Below are 16,605 nucleotides of genomic sequence, written 5' to 3' on the forward strand. Positions count from 1 at the left end.
ATATTACTTTACAAGAGCTAAGCATATTTCCTAGAACTTTTGAATGGTATTGTGAAAGATACTGTACTTTTAAGGAAAAATCCAAGAACTAGTTCCAGCCTTGCCAATTTCCTTTGCCTTAGAAAAGAAAAACTTAAAACTTGGTGTGTTTGCCTCGTCTAGTTTCAGCAGCCATATCCCCAAAACATACATTATTCATGGGCTTGTCAGTAACAAGCCCTATAGGAAATGTTGATAAATATGCAAAATACGTGTACCTATCCTGCTTAATGTAAACCAAACAGATCGATCCAGGTCAGGTTTTTTTAGTCAAGTCGGGGATAAGCTTTCTATCAAAAACAACCAATTTTAAGATGTTTGTTTATTCTTAGCTTTATTCCCTGGATCCCAACATTTCTCAATTAATTGTTCCAATGCTACAGTAACACACCTGCTACGTTCAAATTGACCAACAGAAACTACAAGATTGGCAGCCCTTGTTAGCTCACTGAATGCTTTGATTGGCCGGTTTAATAGGGGTGGGGAGCGCAGCCCTCTTTCCTCTCTTCCACCACGGTTTCCTTCATTGGATTGACCAGCTGTCAGATTGAACCCAAACCTGCCTCCTTTTGGTGGTGTTTGTCTGGATCGCAACACAATAGCCGAGGGGGAGAGCCTCCCCTTGCAAGCTCCGGTTGGCTGGACTCAACCGTGGGGATTTCTGATTGGTCCAATGAAGGAACACCAAGATAGGTTGCCTAGTGATCCTTAGGAAGCTGATGTGTTATTCCTTCTCTGCATCGAAGGATCAGGAAGTTTGTGTTCTCTGCGTGGCTAAGAAGTTTTTCATCTACCGAGACGGGGATTGGGAGGGGGGAACAGGTGCCCTGCTAATATAGAACGCAAACCACCGCCTGCGTCCAGCGTAACCCAGGATTAATATCAGGTAAGCAATGGCTAAATTTCATTTCCCAACGTCCAAAAAAAAAAAAAACACCTCAAATTATTTATTTTATTTTATGGGGAGAGGGAGGTTTTATATATTTGGGACCATTCGGTTTGTTTTTCTAGATTTCATTTTTAACTAGTAAATGCCCAGGGTAAATAAGTTTCTCAAAGGAGATTCTCCTTTATTGTTTTCCCAGAGGGTTTAAAGTTTTTTGGATTGAGTTAAGAAATAGCCCCTATTCACAGTGCCAGGTAAAGGTAGTGCCCTTAAACATTTATTTCATGGTTCTCTTCCTCCTTCACTCTTCTTCCTGCCTCCCACCAAAAATATTTGAAATATACGCTTTTACAACCTGCCTTGTAAATCACTTCACTTGTATTTTTGTTTTCAACGTCCACATGCATTGTGAGTATTCGTTTTAATCAATATATATTTATTGAGCAATTGCAATGTTAAAGATGTGCTAGTTGCTATGGAGGATATAAAACCCCAAGAAGACAATATTCCTGCCCTCAAGAAGTTTACAGTTGAGAGAACCATACTAAAAGACAGACTATAATAAATGCTTTAAGGAAGTAAGTATAAATAAAGTTCTACAAAAGTACAGGTGAAGGAGAGATGAATTCTGGCCATGGGACATATGGGTAAAGATTCACTTAAAGTTTCAGTGAGTCTTCAGTGGGCCTTTGAAGAATGGGTAGAATTTAGAGAGGAAGGGAAAAGGGAGAGAAGCACAGCAAAGACAAAGGAACAAAGGCAGAAAGAAAGCACAGGACAGACGTATTTGATGAAAGTATTTACAGGGAGTGTAATAGGAAATATTGCCGGGAGGTAGAACTGGTTCCAATCTTAGTGGCTGTTAAATATTGTCCTTTTGTTCTCAAAAAATATTTTCTTTATATAATTTCAGCTTAAAAATCTTTGTTGTATAGCATCTTAAAAATGAGCATCTAGATTTGCATAAAATGTAATAACTTTATCACAGATTATTTAATGCAGTTTCTTTTGACAAGATTTCTTAAACTGGTGCTTGGTGTAAAAGGCATGTGTGTTGATTTTTTTTTTTTTTTTGATTGAGAAAGAATTGTTACAGTTTGATACTGTCTTTCTGGTTCTATTTGTTAGCAACTGTGTACACAAAGTCTGCAAGATGGCTAGCTAAAGCTAGGGATCTGAGTCTACTGACTGGAATTACTGCATGTGATTTTCTGAGTGTTGTTCTCTAGACAGGTGATCTCCAAATTGAGTGCATGATACTAGTTATTAGTCATTACATAAGCACACACATACGGATTTTAATTTTTTGCCACTCCCTCCAGAAACAGGTGAGAATGACCACTTTAACTCACCGGGCTCGTCGCACTGAAGTAAGCAAGAACTTTGAAAAGAAGGTAGAAAGTGAGGAAGACTGTAATCAAGAGAGGAATCCAGACACTGAAGACCCTGGAGACTCCAAGGATATACGCCTCACCCTTATGGAAGAAGTATTGCTCCTGGGACTAAAAGATAAAGAGGTAATGCTATTAGGTTTGCTAGGCTATCTCAAAAGACTCCAATATTAGAATGGGTTATCAAGTAATCTGATGCAATCTTTTTGTCAGTGGTTAAGTTGGCCTTAGAATTGTGAACCAGCCATCTGGGAGAGGAATTTGGCAGGGTGGATGATACTTGGAAATTAAAATCCTGAAGTGGAATGATATGAAGTGTAATTAAATTTTGTTTGTTGATTTGAAGGCTAGAGAAAGGGAGAGACAGAGATCTCTTGTCTAGTGGTTCACTACCCAAATGCCTGTAACAGCCAAGGCTGGGCCAAGCTGAAGCCAGGAGCCCAGAATTCACTCTGGATCTCTCACATGAGTGCCAGGGACCCAAGTATTGAGCCATCACCTGCTGTGATCCAACGTGTGCATAATACCAGGAAGCTGGAATTGAAAGTGGAGTCACGGCTGAAACCCAGGGATACGGGATGCCACTTCACCAAATGCCCATCCTTGAAGTATAGTTTAATTTCAAAGTTACTCCAAAATTTTAGAAGATACAGAAGAGGATAATACACTATGTAGTTTTATACTTGTAGCTTCCCAAAACAATTTAATAGTGAAATAATAATCACATTTAAATAAGAAATAGGGCCCACATGTTGAAGTCTTTTTGAGCTTTGGAGAGAAAAAGTCTTAAATGAAAAGATAAGTAATAAGTGTGATTAGCTATCTTACAGAAATAAATGATGGATAGATTTTTTTGTAGTGTAGTATAACAGTAGTAATTTTTTAATTCTCTTCTCGAAGATCTTTAAAAGATAAATGAGAATTATTTTAATTTTAGAAAAAATTATAAATAGCTTCAGCGTAACTTTTTTTCTAAATTTTTCTGTATTAATAGAATTATGTGGTTTAAAGTAGAATTGGTCTTGAGGTAGTATGTTCTGGCATATAGCCAAATATCTCTGGTTTTTCTACTAATACTGTACACTATCTTTCGCTTGTTATCTAACTTTTTACTATGTTTTCCCATCTCTCTCTTTGCTCATAAAGAGGTTATGAAGGCATTTAGATGTAATATTTTAAACATATAGATGTGGCCGGGGCCGCAGCCCACTAGGCTAATCCTCCACCGGCGGTGCAGGCACCCGGGGTTCTAGTCCCGGTTGGAGTGCCAGCTTCTGTCCCGGTTGCTCCTCTTCCACTCCAGCTCTCTGCTGTGGCCCGGGAGTGCAGTGGAGGATGGCCCAAGTGCTTGGGCCCTGCACCTGCATGGGAGATCAGGAGGAAGCACCTGGCTCCTGGCTTCAGATCGGCGCAGCACACCAGCTGTAGCAGCCACTTGGCGGGGTGAACCAACGGAAAAGGGAAGACCTTTCTCTCTGTCTCTCTGTCACTGTCTATTTCTGCTTGTCAAAAAAAAAAAAAAAAACACACACACACACACATAGATGTAATATTTTAAACAATATGCTTTCTTTCCAAGGAAGTCTTTTTTTTTTTTTTTTTTTTTTTTGACAGGCAGAGTGGACAGTGAGAGAGAAAGAGAGAAAGGTCTTCCTTTGCCGTTGGTTCACCCTCCAATGGCCGCCGCGGCCGGCGTGCTGCGGCCGGCGCACCGCGCTGATCCGATGGCAGGAGCCAGGAGCCAGGTGCTTCTCCTGGTCTCCCATGGGGTGCAGGGCCCAAGCACCCGGGCCATCCTCCACTGCACTCCCTGGCCACAGCAGAGGGCTGGCCTGGAAGAGGCGCAACCGGGACAGAATCCGGCGCCCTGACCGGGACTAGAACCCGGTGTGCCGGCGCCACTAGGCGGAGGATTAGCCTAGTGAGCTGCGGCACCGGCTCCAAGGAAGTCTTAAGTAAACAGAGGAATATTTATTATTAGCCCTCAGTTTGGAAAACTTAGACAATTAAAATGTTAGTTTATATAGGAAAATACTGTATTTGGTTTCCATAATTGTGCTAAGCTAAAAATGAATTGGCTGTTTATACCTCTAGTACCATCTCTTCCTTTCTACATTGATTCCTCAGCTTTGCATTTTGTTTTTCCTTCTCAGTTTTTTGTCATGTCAGATTACCAGCCTGAATAGAACTTAGAACTGTTATAGTCTCTGTATTGTTAATATTAGGAACACGTTCATATGCACTTGACCAAAACACAGTATATGAAAGTGTTTCCATCCATGCATATGAAGAGTACTCAAAAAGTTCATGAAAATGCATTTTTGAAGCAATTCAGGATTTCAAAATTTTTTTGTAACAAAACATCTTTTAATTTCTTTTTTCCTTGAACTCTCTGAAGTACTCTTATATTAGAAAATTTCGCCTAGAAGTTATTTTCCTCTTTGCTAAGAAAGTTGATAAGGCTCCAATTTTATAAAGAGCAAGTAAATGAAAAGGCAAAACCAACTCTGCAAAAGAATGTTAGAGTACCACTGAAGATTAGGTGGTATAAATACTGTTTTGAGATGTTTATACAATGCATAGGAAACATTCCCTGACTGTAGAATATTTTAGAACTAAAAGATACTTGATTTTAGTTTTAAATAGCTAGTTTTGATTAATTTCCTTATGACCTGATGCTAGACACTAGGAATTTTGCTTCTTTGATGTAGAAGAATTGCCCTTGTATTTGTCTTTCTATATTTATAAATTTATAATAGTTAATAACTAATACAATTTTTAGAAATAGAATAAAGGACCTCATTAAGATCTCTGGCCATAATGAGTACTCAGCATATTGGTGGTACATTATACAAATGGGGAGATAATAATTAGCCACCTTTTGAATTGTTCTAATTTTATTTTAGAAGATACTTGACAGATTTTTTAGCTTTCATTTGCCTCAGAAAGAATGAGACCTGGATTAGGTTCCCAACTCCTGGCTTCAGCCTGGCACAACCCCACTGTTCTGGGTATTTGGGGAGTGGACCAGTGGATAGGAAGCTGTCTGTCTCTATTTCTCTCTCGCTCACTGCCTCTCAAATAAAAATTAATAATAAATATTTGAAAATAAGACAATTTAAAAATGTTTAGACTCTTTCATTGTGGTATTGGATGAAAAATTTAAAGTCTTCCCAGAAGACTGAATTTCTTAAATTTTGTTTTCAACTTTAATCTAGAATTCCTCCTTGGTAGAGTAGTAAAAAGTGTGCTCTTATTTCTGAGCCTCTATTTTAGGTGGTGCTTTGGGATAGTCAAGAAGAATATTGGAGATATATCACTACTGCTCATTCTATGTCAGCATCTAGTTGCACTGATTATGCTTTCTATAACATTTAAATCTTTCCCAAAACTGTCGTCCTTTGCCATTAGAAGTAGTATTGTTAATAATTAAGAGTGGAAAAAGGAGAGAGAGGAGAAGAGTGGGAGTGTGGACAGGAGGGAGGGTACAATGGGAAGAATCACTATGTTCCTAAAGCTGTATATATGAAATGCATGAAATTTGTGTAACTTAAAAAAACTGAAGAAAAAACAATAATAAATGCTTGTGCTTTTTACAAAAAAAAATTCACTTTAGTTATAAGGATGATTTAAAAAATAGAGTAGGACTTTGAATTGTAAAAGTTCACACTATTATTTTCCCTTGTGTGTTTTGGGGGAAAAAGTGTAAAACTCTATTCTTCATATTCATAAAGAATTTAAGCAATAGAGAGAAGAATAATTAACAAAGTAAAAAAAAAAGAAATCTTTCCTAGATATATTGGTAGGCAAATTTTAGTTGTTAAACATTCCCTTTTTTCAAGAATTATGGATAATTCATGCATATAAAAATGTATAAAAATAATATAATGAATTCCAAGTAATCTACATCAAGCTGAGTCTATACATTTAGATAAGATAGAAGTATAGTAAATTATGGTTATTAAATATAATATACATGTCTTGATAATCATATATGTCTGAAAGTCACAGTTTAAAAATTTGGAAGTAAGTATGGGAAAGATTTTAAGAGTCTTTATTTGAAAGAAAGTGACAGAGAGGAAGGGGAGGGAGAGAAAGAGAGAGAGAGAGATTGAGTTTTCCCAAATTCCTGCAAACAGCCAAGGCTGGGCCAGGCTAAAGCCAGGAGCCAGGAACTACATCTGCTTTTCCTATATAGGTTCAGGAACCCATGTATCTGAGCCATCATTTGCTTCCAGGTACATTAGCAGGAAGCTGGATCTGTAGCGGAGTTGGGACTCAATCCCAGGCACTCTGATAGGATATGCTAGTCCTGAGTGGTAACAACCCACTGATCTCTAATGCCCTCCACAACTTTTATCTTTCGTAGCAAGAAGTCAATTAGATATTGCCTAAAATTGAAACATTTAGTTAAAAAAGTTACCTGAACCCCATAATAACTTCTTCTGTTAACCGTAGAAAAAAGTATTTTAGGAAATATCTCTAGTAATAAATGTCTGAAAATCAGTACTTTCATCAATTTTACTTCATTTTTATTTTCTCTTATTAACTGTAGATCAAATTCTATTTATTACATTTTACTTTAGAAATTATACATATAGAGATGGACACTTTGGATAGTGGTTAAGATACCACTTGGGATGTCTGTATTCCATATCAGAGTTCTGGGTTCAGTTCCAACTCTGCTTCCAATTCCAGCTTCCTGCTAATGTGCATCTTGGAAGGGAGCTGGTTATGGCTCAAGTAGTTGGGTCCATGCCACCCACATGGAAGATCCTTATTGAATTCCTGGCTCCTGACTTTGCCTTAGAAAGCCCTTGCTGTTACAGGAATTTTTTTTTTTTTTTTTTTTTTTTGACAGGCAGAGTGGACAGTGAGAGAGAGAGACAGAGAGAAAGGTCTTCCTTTTGTCGTTGGTTCACCCTCCAATGGCCGCCACAGCTGGCGCGCTGCGGCCGGCGCACCGCACTGATCGAAGGCAGGAGCCAGGTGCTTCTCCTGGTCTCCCATGGGGTGCAGGGCCTAAGCACTTGGGCCATCCTCCACTGCCTTCCCAGGCCACAGCAGAGAGCTGGCCTGGAAGAGGGGCAACTGGGACAGAATCTGGCGCCCTGACCGGGACTAGAACCCCGTGTGCCGGCGCCGCTAGGTGGAGGATTAGCCTATTGAGCAGCGGCGCCAGCTGCTGTTACAGGAATTTATGGAATGAATTAGTGGAAGGGAGATCTCTCTCTCTCTCTCTGCCTTTCAATTAAAATAAATGAGTAAACATTTTAAAAAAGAAATGGGAAAGAAGAAATGGCTACAGATACCAACCATAAAAAAGATATATATTATCACCCATACATTCCATCACACTGTTAATCATTTGACTGTATGGAAAATCAGATGTTTTTCTATTTATAAAATATATATATCTTCTCCCCCACCCACCAACTTTCCCATCTGCTTCTCTTCTAACCCCAATTCTATGTAGAGAAAATTCAGATTTTTACATACATCCAAATAAAAATAAAGCAATGAAATTTATGGGTGATTTTATTTTAGTTTTTATGATTTTTTTCCAAATTTTCTTCAATATGTATGTGCTACTTTGTAATCATGGAGGAAATTTTTTTTAATGTAATAAAAGTAATTTTACTTGAATTTGACAAAAGGAAGTAACAGTTAACCTGTATATTAATTTGCTTCATTACAAGATATCACTTAAGAACTAAGGTTAAGAAAAGAGCTAATAGGGCTGGCATTGTGGCACAGAGGGTTAAGCTACCACTTTCCATACCAGCTTCCCCTATTAGCGCTGATTTGTTTCCTGGCTGCTCATTCCCATCAATAACAGCTTAAAAAAACAGAAGACACTGTGTGGCTTTGGCTCCTGATTCAAACAAACCAACTATTAAAAAAAAAGTATTTATTTTTATTTTTTAAAAATATTGGAACTGGCACTGTGGTGTAGTAGGTTAAGCCTTTACCTGTGGTGCCAGCATCCCATATGGGTACTGGTTTGTGTCCCGGCTGCTCCTCTTGCCATCCAGCTCTCTGCTTATGGCCTGGGAAAGCAGTGGAAGATGGCCCAAGTGCTTGGGCTCCTGCATGCAGGTGGGAGACCCAGAAGTTCCCAACTCCTGACTTTGGATTGGCTGAGCTCCGGCCATTGCAGCCATTTGGTGAGTGAACCAGTGGTTGGAAGACCTCTTTCTGTGTCTCTGTCTCTGTAACTCTGCCTCTCAAGTAAATAAATAAATCTTTAAAAAGAAAAAGATCTATTTATGTATTTGAAAGGAAGATTGAGAGGACGAGGGAGAAAAAGAGGGTGGGAGAGATTTTCCATCCACTGGTTCACTCCCCAAATGCCCTCAATGGCCAGGGATGAGCCATGCCACAGTCAGAAGCCAAGAACTCTGTCTTGGTCTCCCACATGAGTGGCAGGGATCCAAATACTTGGAGCCATCATCTGCTGCCTTCCCGGGCACATTAGCAGGGAACTGAATCAGAAGTAGAGTAGCTGCAGCTTGAACTGGTGCTCCCATATGGGATGCTGGCATTGCAAATGATGGCTTAACCTGCTGCACCACACCACCAGTGCAGTATTTATTAAGTTGACAGAATGAGAAGATTTGCTGAATATATGATAATATTAAAGGATAATATTAAAGAATTCTTGTTAATTGTGTTCAAGTTCGATATTGGTATTACTTTAAAAAAAAAAAAAAAAAGCCTGATCCTTTAAGGAGAGTACTGTAGTATTTTATGACTAAAATGATAGATATATAATAACTGGTATTTAACAGAAATAATCTGGCTTAGTTGAGGTGAGAGGTATATTGGTTGGCTGTCTTTGTGTAAGAAAACATTAAACTGAATTTTTTTTTAGGATTTTTTTATTTTACTTGAAAGTCAGAGTTACACAGAGAGGAGAGGCAGAGAGAGAGAGAGAGAGAGAGGTCTTCCATCCGATGGTTCACTCCCCAATTGGCCACAACAGCCAGAGCTGCGCCAATCCAAAGCCAGGAGCTTCCTCCGGGTCTCCCACGTGGGTGCAGGGGCCCACAGACTTGGGCCATCTTCCACTGCTTTCCCAGGCCATAGCAGAGAGCTAGACAGGAAGTGGAGCCACCAAGTCTCAAACCAGCGCCTATATGGGATGCCGGCGCTTCAGGACAGGGCGTTAACCTGCTACACCACAGCAGTGGTCCCTTAAACTGAAATTTTTTAAAGACATTGAGGTCATGTTTTCTTAACCATATGATTCAATTTTAGATGATATCCTAGTGACTCCTTGCTTTGAAAGATGGAGAAAATAGGACTTTCACAGTTTGTTCTACCTCTATTCCCCAATAATTTATGAAGGTTTATAACATACATCATTTTGTTTTTCCATAATTCATACCAGTCTTTTCTATTAGAGAAAACCCCAGAATAGTGATTGGGAGAAAAGCAAATTAGGAAATTAGTGGAGATAAGAGGAAAAGAGATGTCTGTTTTATATATATATAAAGAAAGATCTTGGCTGGCACCATGGCTCAATAGGCTAATCCTCTGCCTGCGGCGCCGGCACACCAGGTTCTAGTCCCGGTTGCCCCTCTTCCAGTCCAGCTCTCTGCTGTGGCTCAGGAGTGCAGTGGAGAATGGCCCAAGTCCTTGGGCCCTGCACCCGCATGGGAGACTAGGAGAGGCACCTGGCTCCTGGCTGCAGCGCGCTGGCCGCGGCGGCTATTGGACAGTGAACCAACGGTAAAGGAAGACCTTTCTCTCTGTCTCTCTCTCTCTCACTGTCCACTCTGCCTGTCAAAAAATAAAAAAATAAAAAAAGATCTGACTTTACATATTCCTAAATGGTAACAGTGTGATTAAATTTGTCAGAGATTTTTTTTTTTAAAGATTTATTTATTTATTTTGAAAGAGTTACACAGAGAGAGGAGAAACAGAGAGAGAGAGAGAGAGGTCTTCCATCCTACCATTCACTCCCCAATTGGCCACAATGGCTGGAGCTGTACCAATCCGAAGCCAAGAGCCAAGAGCTTCTTCCTGGTCTCCCACAGGGGTGCGAGGGCCCAAGGACTAGGGCTATCTTCTACTGCTTTCCCAGGCCATAGCAGAGAGCTGGATCGGAAGTGGAGCAGTTGGGTCTTGAACTGGCATCCATATGGGATGCTGGCACTTCAGGCCAGGGCATTAACCCGCTGCGCCACAGCGCCAGCCCCCAGAGATTTTTATGAATTATTTTTCTTTCTAAATTTTCTATAACATATATGCTTGTTTGTAATCAAGGTGAGAAAATATATTTGAAAATAAAAGTCACATTTACATTTCCTAGTTTTGAGCTTCTAAGGTTTGAGCATACCATAATTTCCTTTAATTGTTTCTAACTGTATTAAAATCATTTGAGTAGTTGCAGGCAGATAGATCTGAAGCCTGTATACATTTTCAGATTTTTGCTTCTCCTTTCTCAATTCTCTTGCTTCTTCTATTCTTTTTAAAACATTATTTACTTGTTTATTTTCATCTGAAATGCAGAGAGGTAGTGAGAGATATCTTCTATCTGCTGGTTGACTCTCCAAATGTCCCCAACATTCAGGACTGGGGCAAGCCAAGACCAAGGGCCTGGAACTCAATTTGGGTCTATCACATGGATGTCAGGGACCCAACTGTCATGGTATGGCTGGGTCCAGGTTGTTGTCACCAACATAAGATTGAAAGAATGAAAACATAGGTAAAAGTTAGCAGATAAATAACAAGATTTTTTGTTAACCAAGCAAAAATACACCCTTGAGAGGAAGTGCAGGTAAGCCCTAGAGTTAGCGGTACCCAACAAAGTGTTCAGGATCATCCCTTTCAGAGGTGGGGAACCTTTTTTCTTTTAGAAGCCATTTGGATACTTATAACATCATGCAGAGGCCATACAAAATTGTCAACCTAAAAATTAGTCTGCTGTAGATTTATTGGATTTTCTGCAAGGACATTCTTCACCCTTGATATGATCTGGAGCCTGCAGCTTTACCTAGGGCTGGGTTTGAGCCCTGCCCATTTCCTTGCCTTTCTTTAGGAAGTTTCAGAAGTGTCATAGCATTATATGCATGATGGGACTAGGAGTGTCAGCCATGGTAATTTGATTATAATGGTATTACAATTAGCTATAGGTCATTGCAGGGGCACAGTCAGTTGCCATGATGGTTATTTTTGGCTGGAACCAGTTCTAAATTGTGATTTTCCGCAATTCAAAAGATGGAGTAAGGAGGGAGGGACCTGTGTGGAGCAGGTAGAATCATAGGGAATTCTGGTGACCTCAGTTCCTCCTTGCTGGTTCCCTTCTTTTCCATATCACAACTCCTTGAGCCATCACCTGCTGCTTCCCAGGGTGTGCATTAGCTGGAATCACAAGTGGAGCCACAATTTGAACTCAGGAACTCCAATATGGGATGCAAGTGTCCCAAGTGGAGTCTTAATTACTGTGCCAAATACCCACCACCCCTCTTCTATTCTCTTTGGACAGTATATAGCAATGAAAAGTACTTTTTTTCCTAAGTAACAGATTTGGGGGTGGGTTGGTAGGAAAATCATAAAAGTTACTGTTTGTGCGTGATTAAATCACATTTAAGTTTTTTTTTTTTTAAGAGTAAAATTTGAGGATATTTTTACTGACCAGAATAAGATTTAAAGTTTAAACAATAGTGTTCAAAGATTACCATTTGCTTTCCTTTATTTTTTATTTTCTTTTCACTGACAAAGCATTACTATGTCATTTTATTTTCTGAACTTTTGGCAGTGGCTTTCTATTAATAATAAATAGTCTCATCATTATATAGCTCTGTATCTAGCCACTCAGTTTTTAAAACAAGCCTGAAAGGATATAATCTTCTTCTAGTTCATTGGGAAATTTTGTCTATTTGTATAGATTTTTACCCCATTAGGCTGAAATAATCTTTTAAACCAAAAACATCCAGGTTACAATTCCTCATTCCCCAGTATGCTTAAACAGGGTGAGGTTTTGATGCTAGATCTAGTTAATGAAATGTCACTTTGAAAATATGCAGACATAGACATATAAATATGAATTGGAGTTAGGATGGGTCACATTAATTTGTAAAAGAGGAATTTAGATAAATCTGGAAAGCCATTCTTTGAATAGAGCACTTTAAGGGATAACACTACATTAATTCTTCTTATAGTAACTTTTTGGAAGAAAAGATAATAAAATTAGTATTACTTGTAGAATTTTTTTGATAACTCTGAGACCATTATACTTTGGATAAGCGTATAGATAAGTCTCTAAGAGATGCAGTAAGATTTCTTCTCTTATGGAAGGTATAGCAAATTTAATATTGACTCTTCAGATATGGGGAAAGGGAGAAGCTAGTTTTTCTGAAATTTTTCTTAATAAAATAACATTTTTTACTATGGATAATTTGGAAAGGCTAGAAAACACATTTTAAAGTAGATTTTAGGAGCCAATGTTGTGGCGTAGTAGTTTAAACCTCCACCTGCACCGCTGGCATCCCCTATAAGCACCAGTTCGAGTCCTGACTGCTCTGCTTCCCATCCAGATCCCTGCTAATGTGCCTGGGGAAGCATCAGAAGATGGCTCGGGGCCTGCGCAGTGGCTCACTTGGTTAATCCTCCGCCTGCAGCGCCGGCATCCCATATGGGCACTGGGTTCTAGTACTGGTTGCCCCTCTTCCAGTCCAGCTCTCTGCTGTGGCCCGGGAAGGCAGTGGAGGGTGGCCCAAGTGCTTGGGCTCCTGTACCCACTTGGGAGACCAGGAGGAAGCACCTGGCTCTTGGCTTCGGATCGGCATAGTGCCGGCTGTGGCGGCCATTTGGGGGGTGAACCAACGGAAGGAAGACCTTTCTCTCTCTCTCTCTGTCTATAACTCTACCTGTCAAATAAATTAAAAAAAAAAAAAAAAAAAAAAAGATGGCTCAAGTCCTTAGGCTCTTGCCACTCATGTGGGAGATCAGATAGGGCTCCTGTCTCCTGGCTTCAGTTTGGCCCAGCTCTAACTGTTGCAGCCATTTGGGGAGCTCTCTCTCCCTCTATCTCCCTCCCTTTCTCTTTCTGTAAATCTGCCTTTCAAATAAATAAAAAATAAAATAGACTTTATTTTATATAATTATGATAATTCGGGTTTGTTTTTAAAAAATTATTCATTTTTATCTATTTGAAAGGCAGAGAGAGACAAACATAGAAATATCTTCCATCTGCTGGTTCACTCCCCAGATGCCTGCAGTAGTGAATTGTGAGAATGGAGGAAGGGATAGGGATTCTAGCTAGGCTAGGCCAAAGTCAGGAGCCTGGAACTCAAGTTTGGTTTCCCACATGGGTAACAGGGACCCAACTACTTGAGTCATCTCCAGATGCTTCACATGGTGTGCAGTAGCAGGAAGCTGGAATCAGGAGCTGAGCCAGGACTCAAACCCAGGTACTCCAGTATGGAATGCTGGCTTCTCAAGTGGCATTTTAAGTACTATGCCAACCATCTGCACCTAATTGTGATAATTTTGAATACATGATTATGTATCTGGCTTCTTTCATTCAACTTTATCATAAACATTTCTAATGTTAAATATTTTTAAAACTCCTTTATGCATAGTTTCTAATGATGTTTTAAAGTTTCTTTGTTTTTGTTCCTCTTTTTTTCTTTGAACAGGCAACTTTAAGATCTTTAACCTTCATAGTTGTCTTAAGGTGTGTCTTCAAGGAAGCTTGAATAAGGAAGGGTACTTTGAATACTTGAGTAAACAGAAATTCAGCATAAAGTACTGACTGGAAATTTGGCATAAAATGTTGACTGTGTGAATTTATTGAGCTCCGATTGCCCAACCTTTTACAAGAGCAAAATGACATCATTAATTTAAAAATTTTTAAATGTATAGTATTTCATCTCAGATTTTCTTTTAGGAATTTATTCCACAGAAATACATACACAAATGAATATTTTTATAGCATCACTTTGAAAGGCAGAGTGTCTGGCCGGCGCGGGGCTCACTAGGCTAATCCTCCGCCGGCAGCGCCGGCACCCCAGGTTCTAGTACCAGTTGGGGCGCCGGATTCTGTCCCAGTTGCTCCTCTTCCAGTCCAGCTCTCTGCTGTGGCCCAGGAAGGCAGTGGAGGGTGTCCCAAGTCCTTGGCCCTGCACCCGCATGGGAGACCAGGAGGAAGCTCTTGGCTCCTGGCTTCAGATCGGCGCAGTGCGCCGGCCACAATGTGACTACCGTAGCGGCCACTTGGAGGGTGAACCAACGGAAAAAGGAAGACCTTTCTCTCTGTCTCTCACTGTCTAACTCTGCCTCTCAAAAAAAAAAAAAAAAAAAAAAGAGTGACAGAGACAGAGATATAGAGAGAAAGGAGAAAGAGCTATTCCCAAATGACCTCAACAGCAAGGGCTTGTCCAGGTCAAAGCTAGGAGTTCAGAACTCCATCCAGGTCTCCCACATGGGTGGTAGAGGTGTCAAGTGCTTGGGCTGCCATCTGCTGCCTTCTCAGGTATATTAGCCTGGAGTTAGCTTGGAAGCAGAGCAGCGAAGCAGGGCAGCCAGGATTCAGATAGGATGCCAGTGTCACACAGGGTGGATTAATTCACTATGCCACAATGCGATCCTATCACAGTAATCTCTTTCTATAAATAATATTAATATGTTATAGAATATGTATATAAAAACTAGAAAAACATTTGCTAAGCTATAATAGTGGTCATCTGGAAGGAGTAAGATTATACTTTCTCAATTATACATTTCTATCATCTGTTTTTTCTTTTTTATAATCACATATTTTTATAGTCAGGACAAAACAAAATCCTCTATCCAAAAAATACCCTTCTCCCAATCCTCCAAGATTCTCTGCTGGTCATGAGACAGTGTGCAGTTCCATCTGTTTTTTTTTTTTTTCTCAAATTTTCTTCTCTTTTTCCTTGTATATGTAGTTCTTAATAATGAAATGAGTGATTGAACGGTTACATCTTCATGCTCATGTACACCAAAGTATTGTCTCTTAATCCTTATTATAGATGCTTTGAGAGTTCACCAAGGACCATAGAAATGTAAAATAACTATATTTCCCCTACCTCCAGGTTGTTCTACACCTGGAATGGTGTCATGAGGTTTGTTCTATCCTACAGTATTGCCACAGATGATATCATGGTCTCTTTCAGTCATTTGTATACTAGGACACAGGGCACATGTACTGTCACCTCCTTTCTCAGCGATTTTCCTTTTCTAAATCTAGTCTTTTTCTTGTGGTTATACAGTTATTTGTTTTATAATTATTTTCTAAAAACTGTACATGTATACTTTTATATTTTTCTATTATTGCATATTACTCAATAAAAATGAAGCTTAAAAACTCGTTTGGAGAGTTTTATGTGTTTTGAGATGCTATGATGGGCAAGGATGAAATTCATAACTACAGTTTCTATATCCTGGTCTCTATGTGTTTTTTTTAAAGATTTATTTTATTATTTATTTGAAAGGTAGAGTACAGAGAAGCAGAGGCAGAGGGAGAGAATGGTCTTCCATTGGCTGGTTCACTACCCAAATGGCCTCACTGGCCAGAGTTGGGCCAATCCAAAGCCAGGAGCCAGGAGCTTCTTCCAGGTCTCCCATGCAGGTACAGGGACCCAAGTACTTGGGAGTCTTCCAATGGTCCAGGCCATAGCAGAGAGCTGGATCAGGAGTGGAGCAGCCAGATCTTGAACCAGTGCCCATATGGGATGCTGGCACCGCAGGTGGTGGCTTTACCTGCTACAGCTCTGGCCCCTCCATGGTTTGTTTCTTTCTTTCTTTCTTTCTTTCTTTCTTTCTTTCTTTCTTTCTTTCTTTCTTTCTTTCTTTTTTTTTACAGGCAGAGTGGACAGTGAGAGAGAGAGACAGAGAGAAAGGTCTTCCTTTTGCCATTGGTTCACCCTCCAATGGCCGCCGCGGCCTGCACGCTGCAGCCGGCGCACCGCGCTGATCCAATGGCAGGAGCCAGGTGCTTCTCCTGGTCTCCATGGGGTTCAGGGCCCAAGGACTTGGGCCATCCTCCACTGCCTTCCCAGGCCACAGCAGAGAGCTGGCCTGGAAGAGGGGCAACCGGGACAGAATCCGGCGCCCCGACCGGGACTAGAACCCGGTGTGCCGGCGCCGCAAGGCGGAGGATTAGCCTAGTGAGCTAATCTGTTGATGATCTGATACCACTGTCACTGAAAAAGAAGTTATATAGGAAGAAATGAACAAAAAGACACAAGGAAAACTTTCCTCCAATTACTTTAATACTAGCTGAAATGTTTGCACACCTGTTGAACTTTATAATCC

The 16,605-nt window shown here is 40.1% G+C and overlaps 1 protein-coding gene across 3 annotated transcripts in view; it reads left to right on the forward strand.

Annotated features, from left to right (window-relative positions):
* The first annotated feature begins 583 nt into the window (after positions 1-583).
* Positions 584-16,605, forward strand: part of GOLPH3L (golgi phosphoprotein 3 like) — a 44,290-nt gene continuing 28,268 nt past the window's right edge. For 2 of the 3 annotated variants that reach the window (XR_016210621.1, XM_089299975.1), the window contains exons 1-2: positions 637-925; positions 2,248-2,442. Coding sequence is in view for 2 of the 3 variants with exons in the window: in XM_089299975.1 (XP_089156101.1) it covers positions 2,260-2,442 (183 nt within the window). In the remaining variant the exon portion in view is untranslated. Of the gene's footprint in view, positions 926-2,247; positions 2,443-16,605 lie in introns of all 3 variants that reach the window. The other variant, XM_070077745.2, reaches the window with a different exon arrangement.

The sequence above is a fragment of the Oryctolagus cuniculus genome, chromosome 7 (genome assembly GCF_051225735.1).
Source record: "Oryctolagus cuniculus isolate XC-2025 breed Fujian yellow rabbit chromosome 7, ASM5122573v1, whole genome shotgun sequence".
Lineage (NCBI taxonomy): Eukaryota > Metazoa > Chordata > Mammalia > Lagomorpha > Leporidae > Oryctolagus > Oryctolagus cuniculus.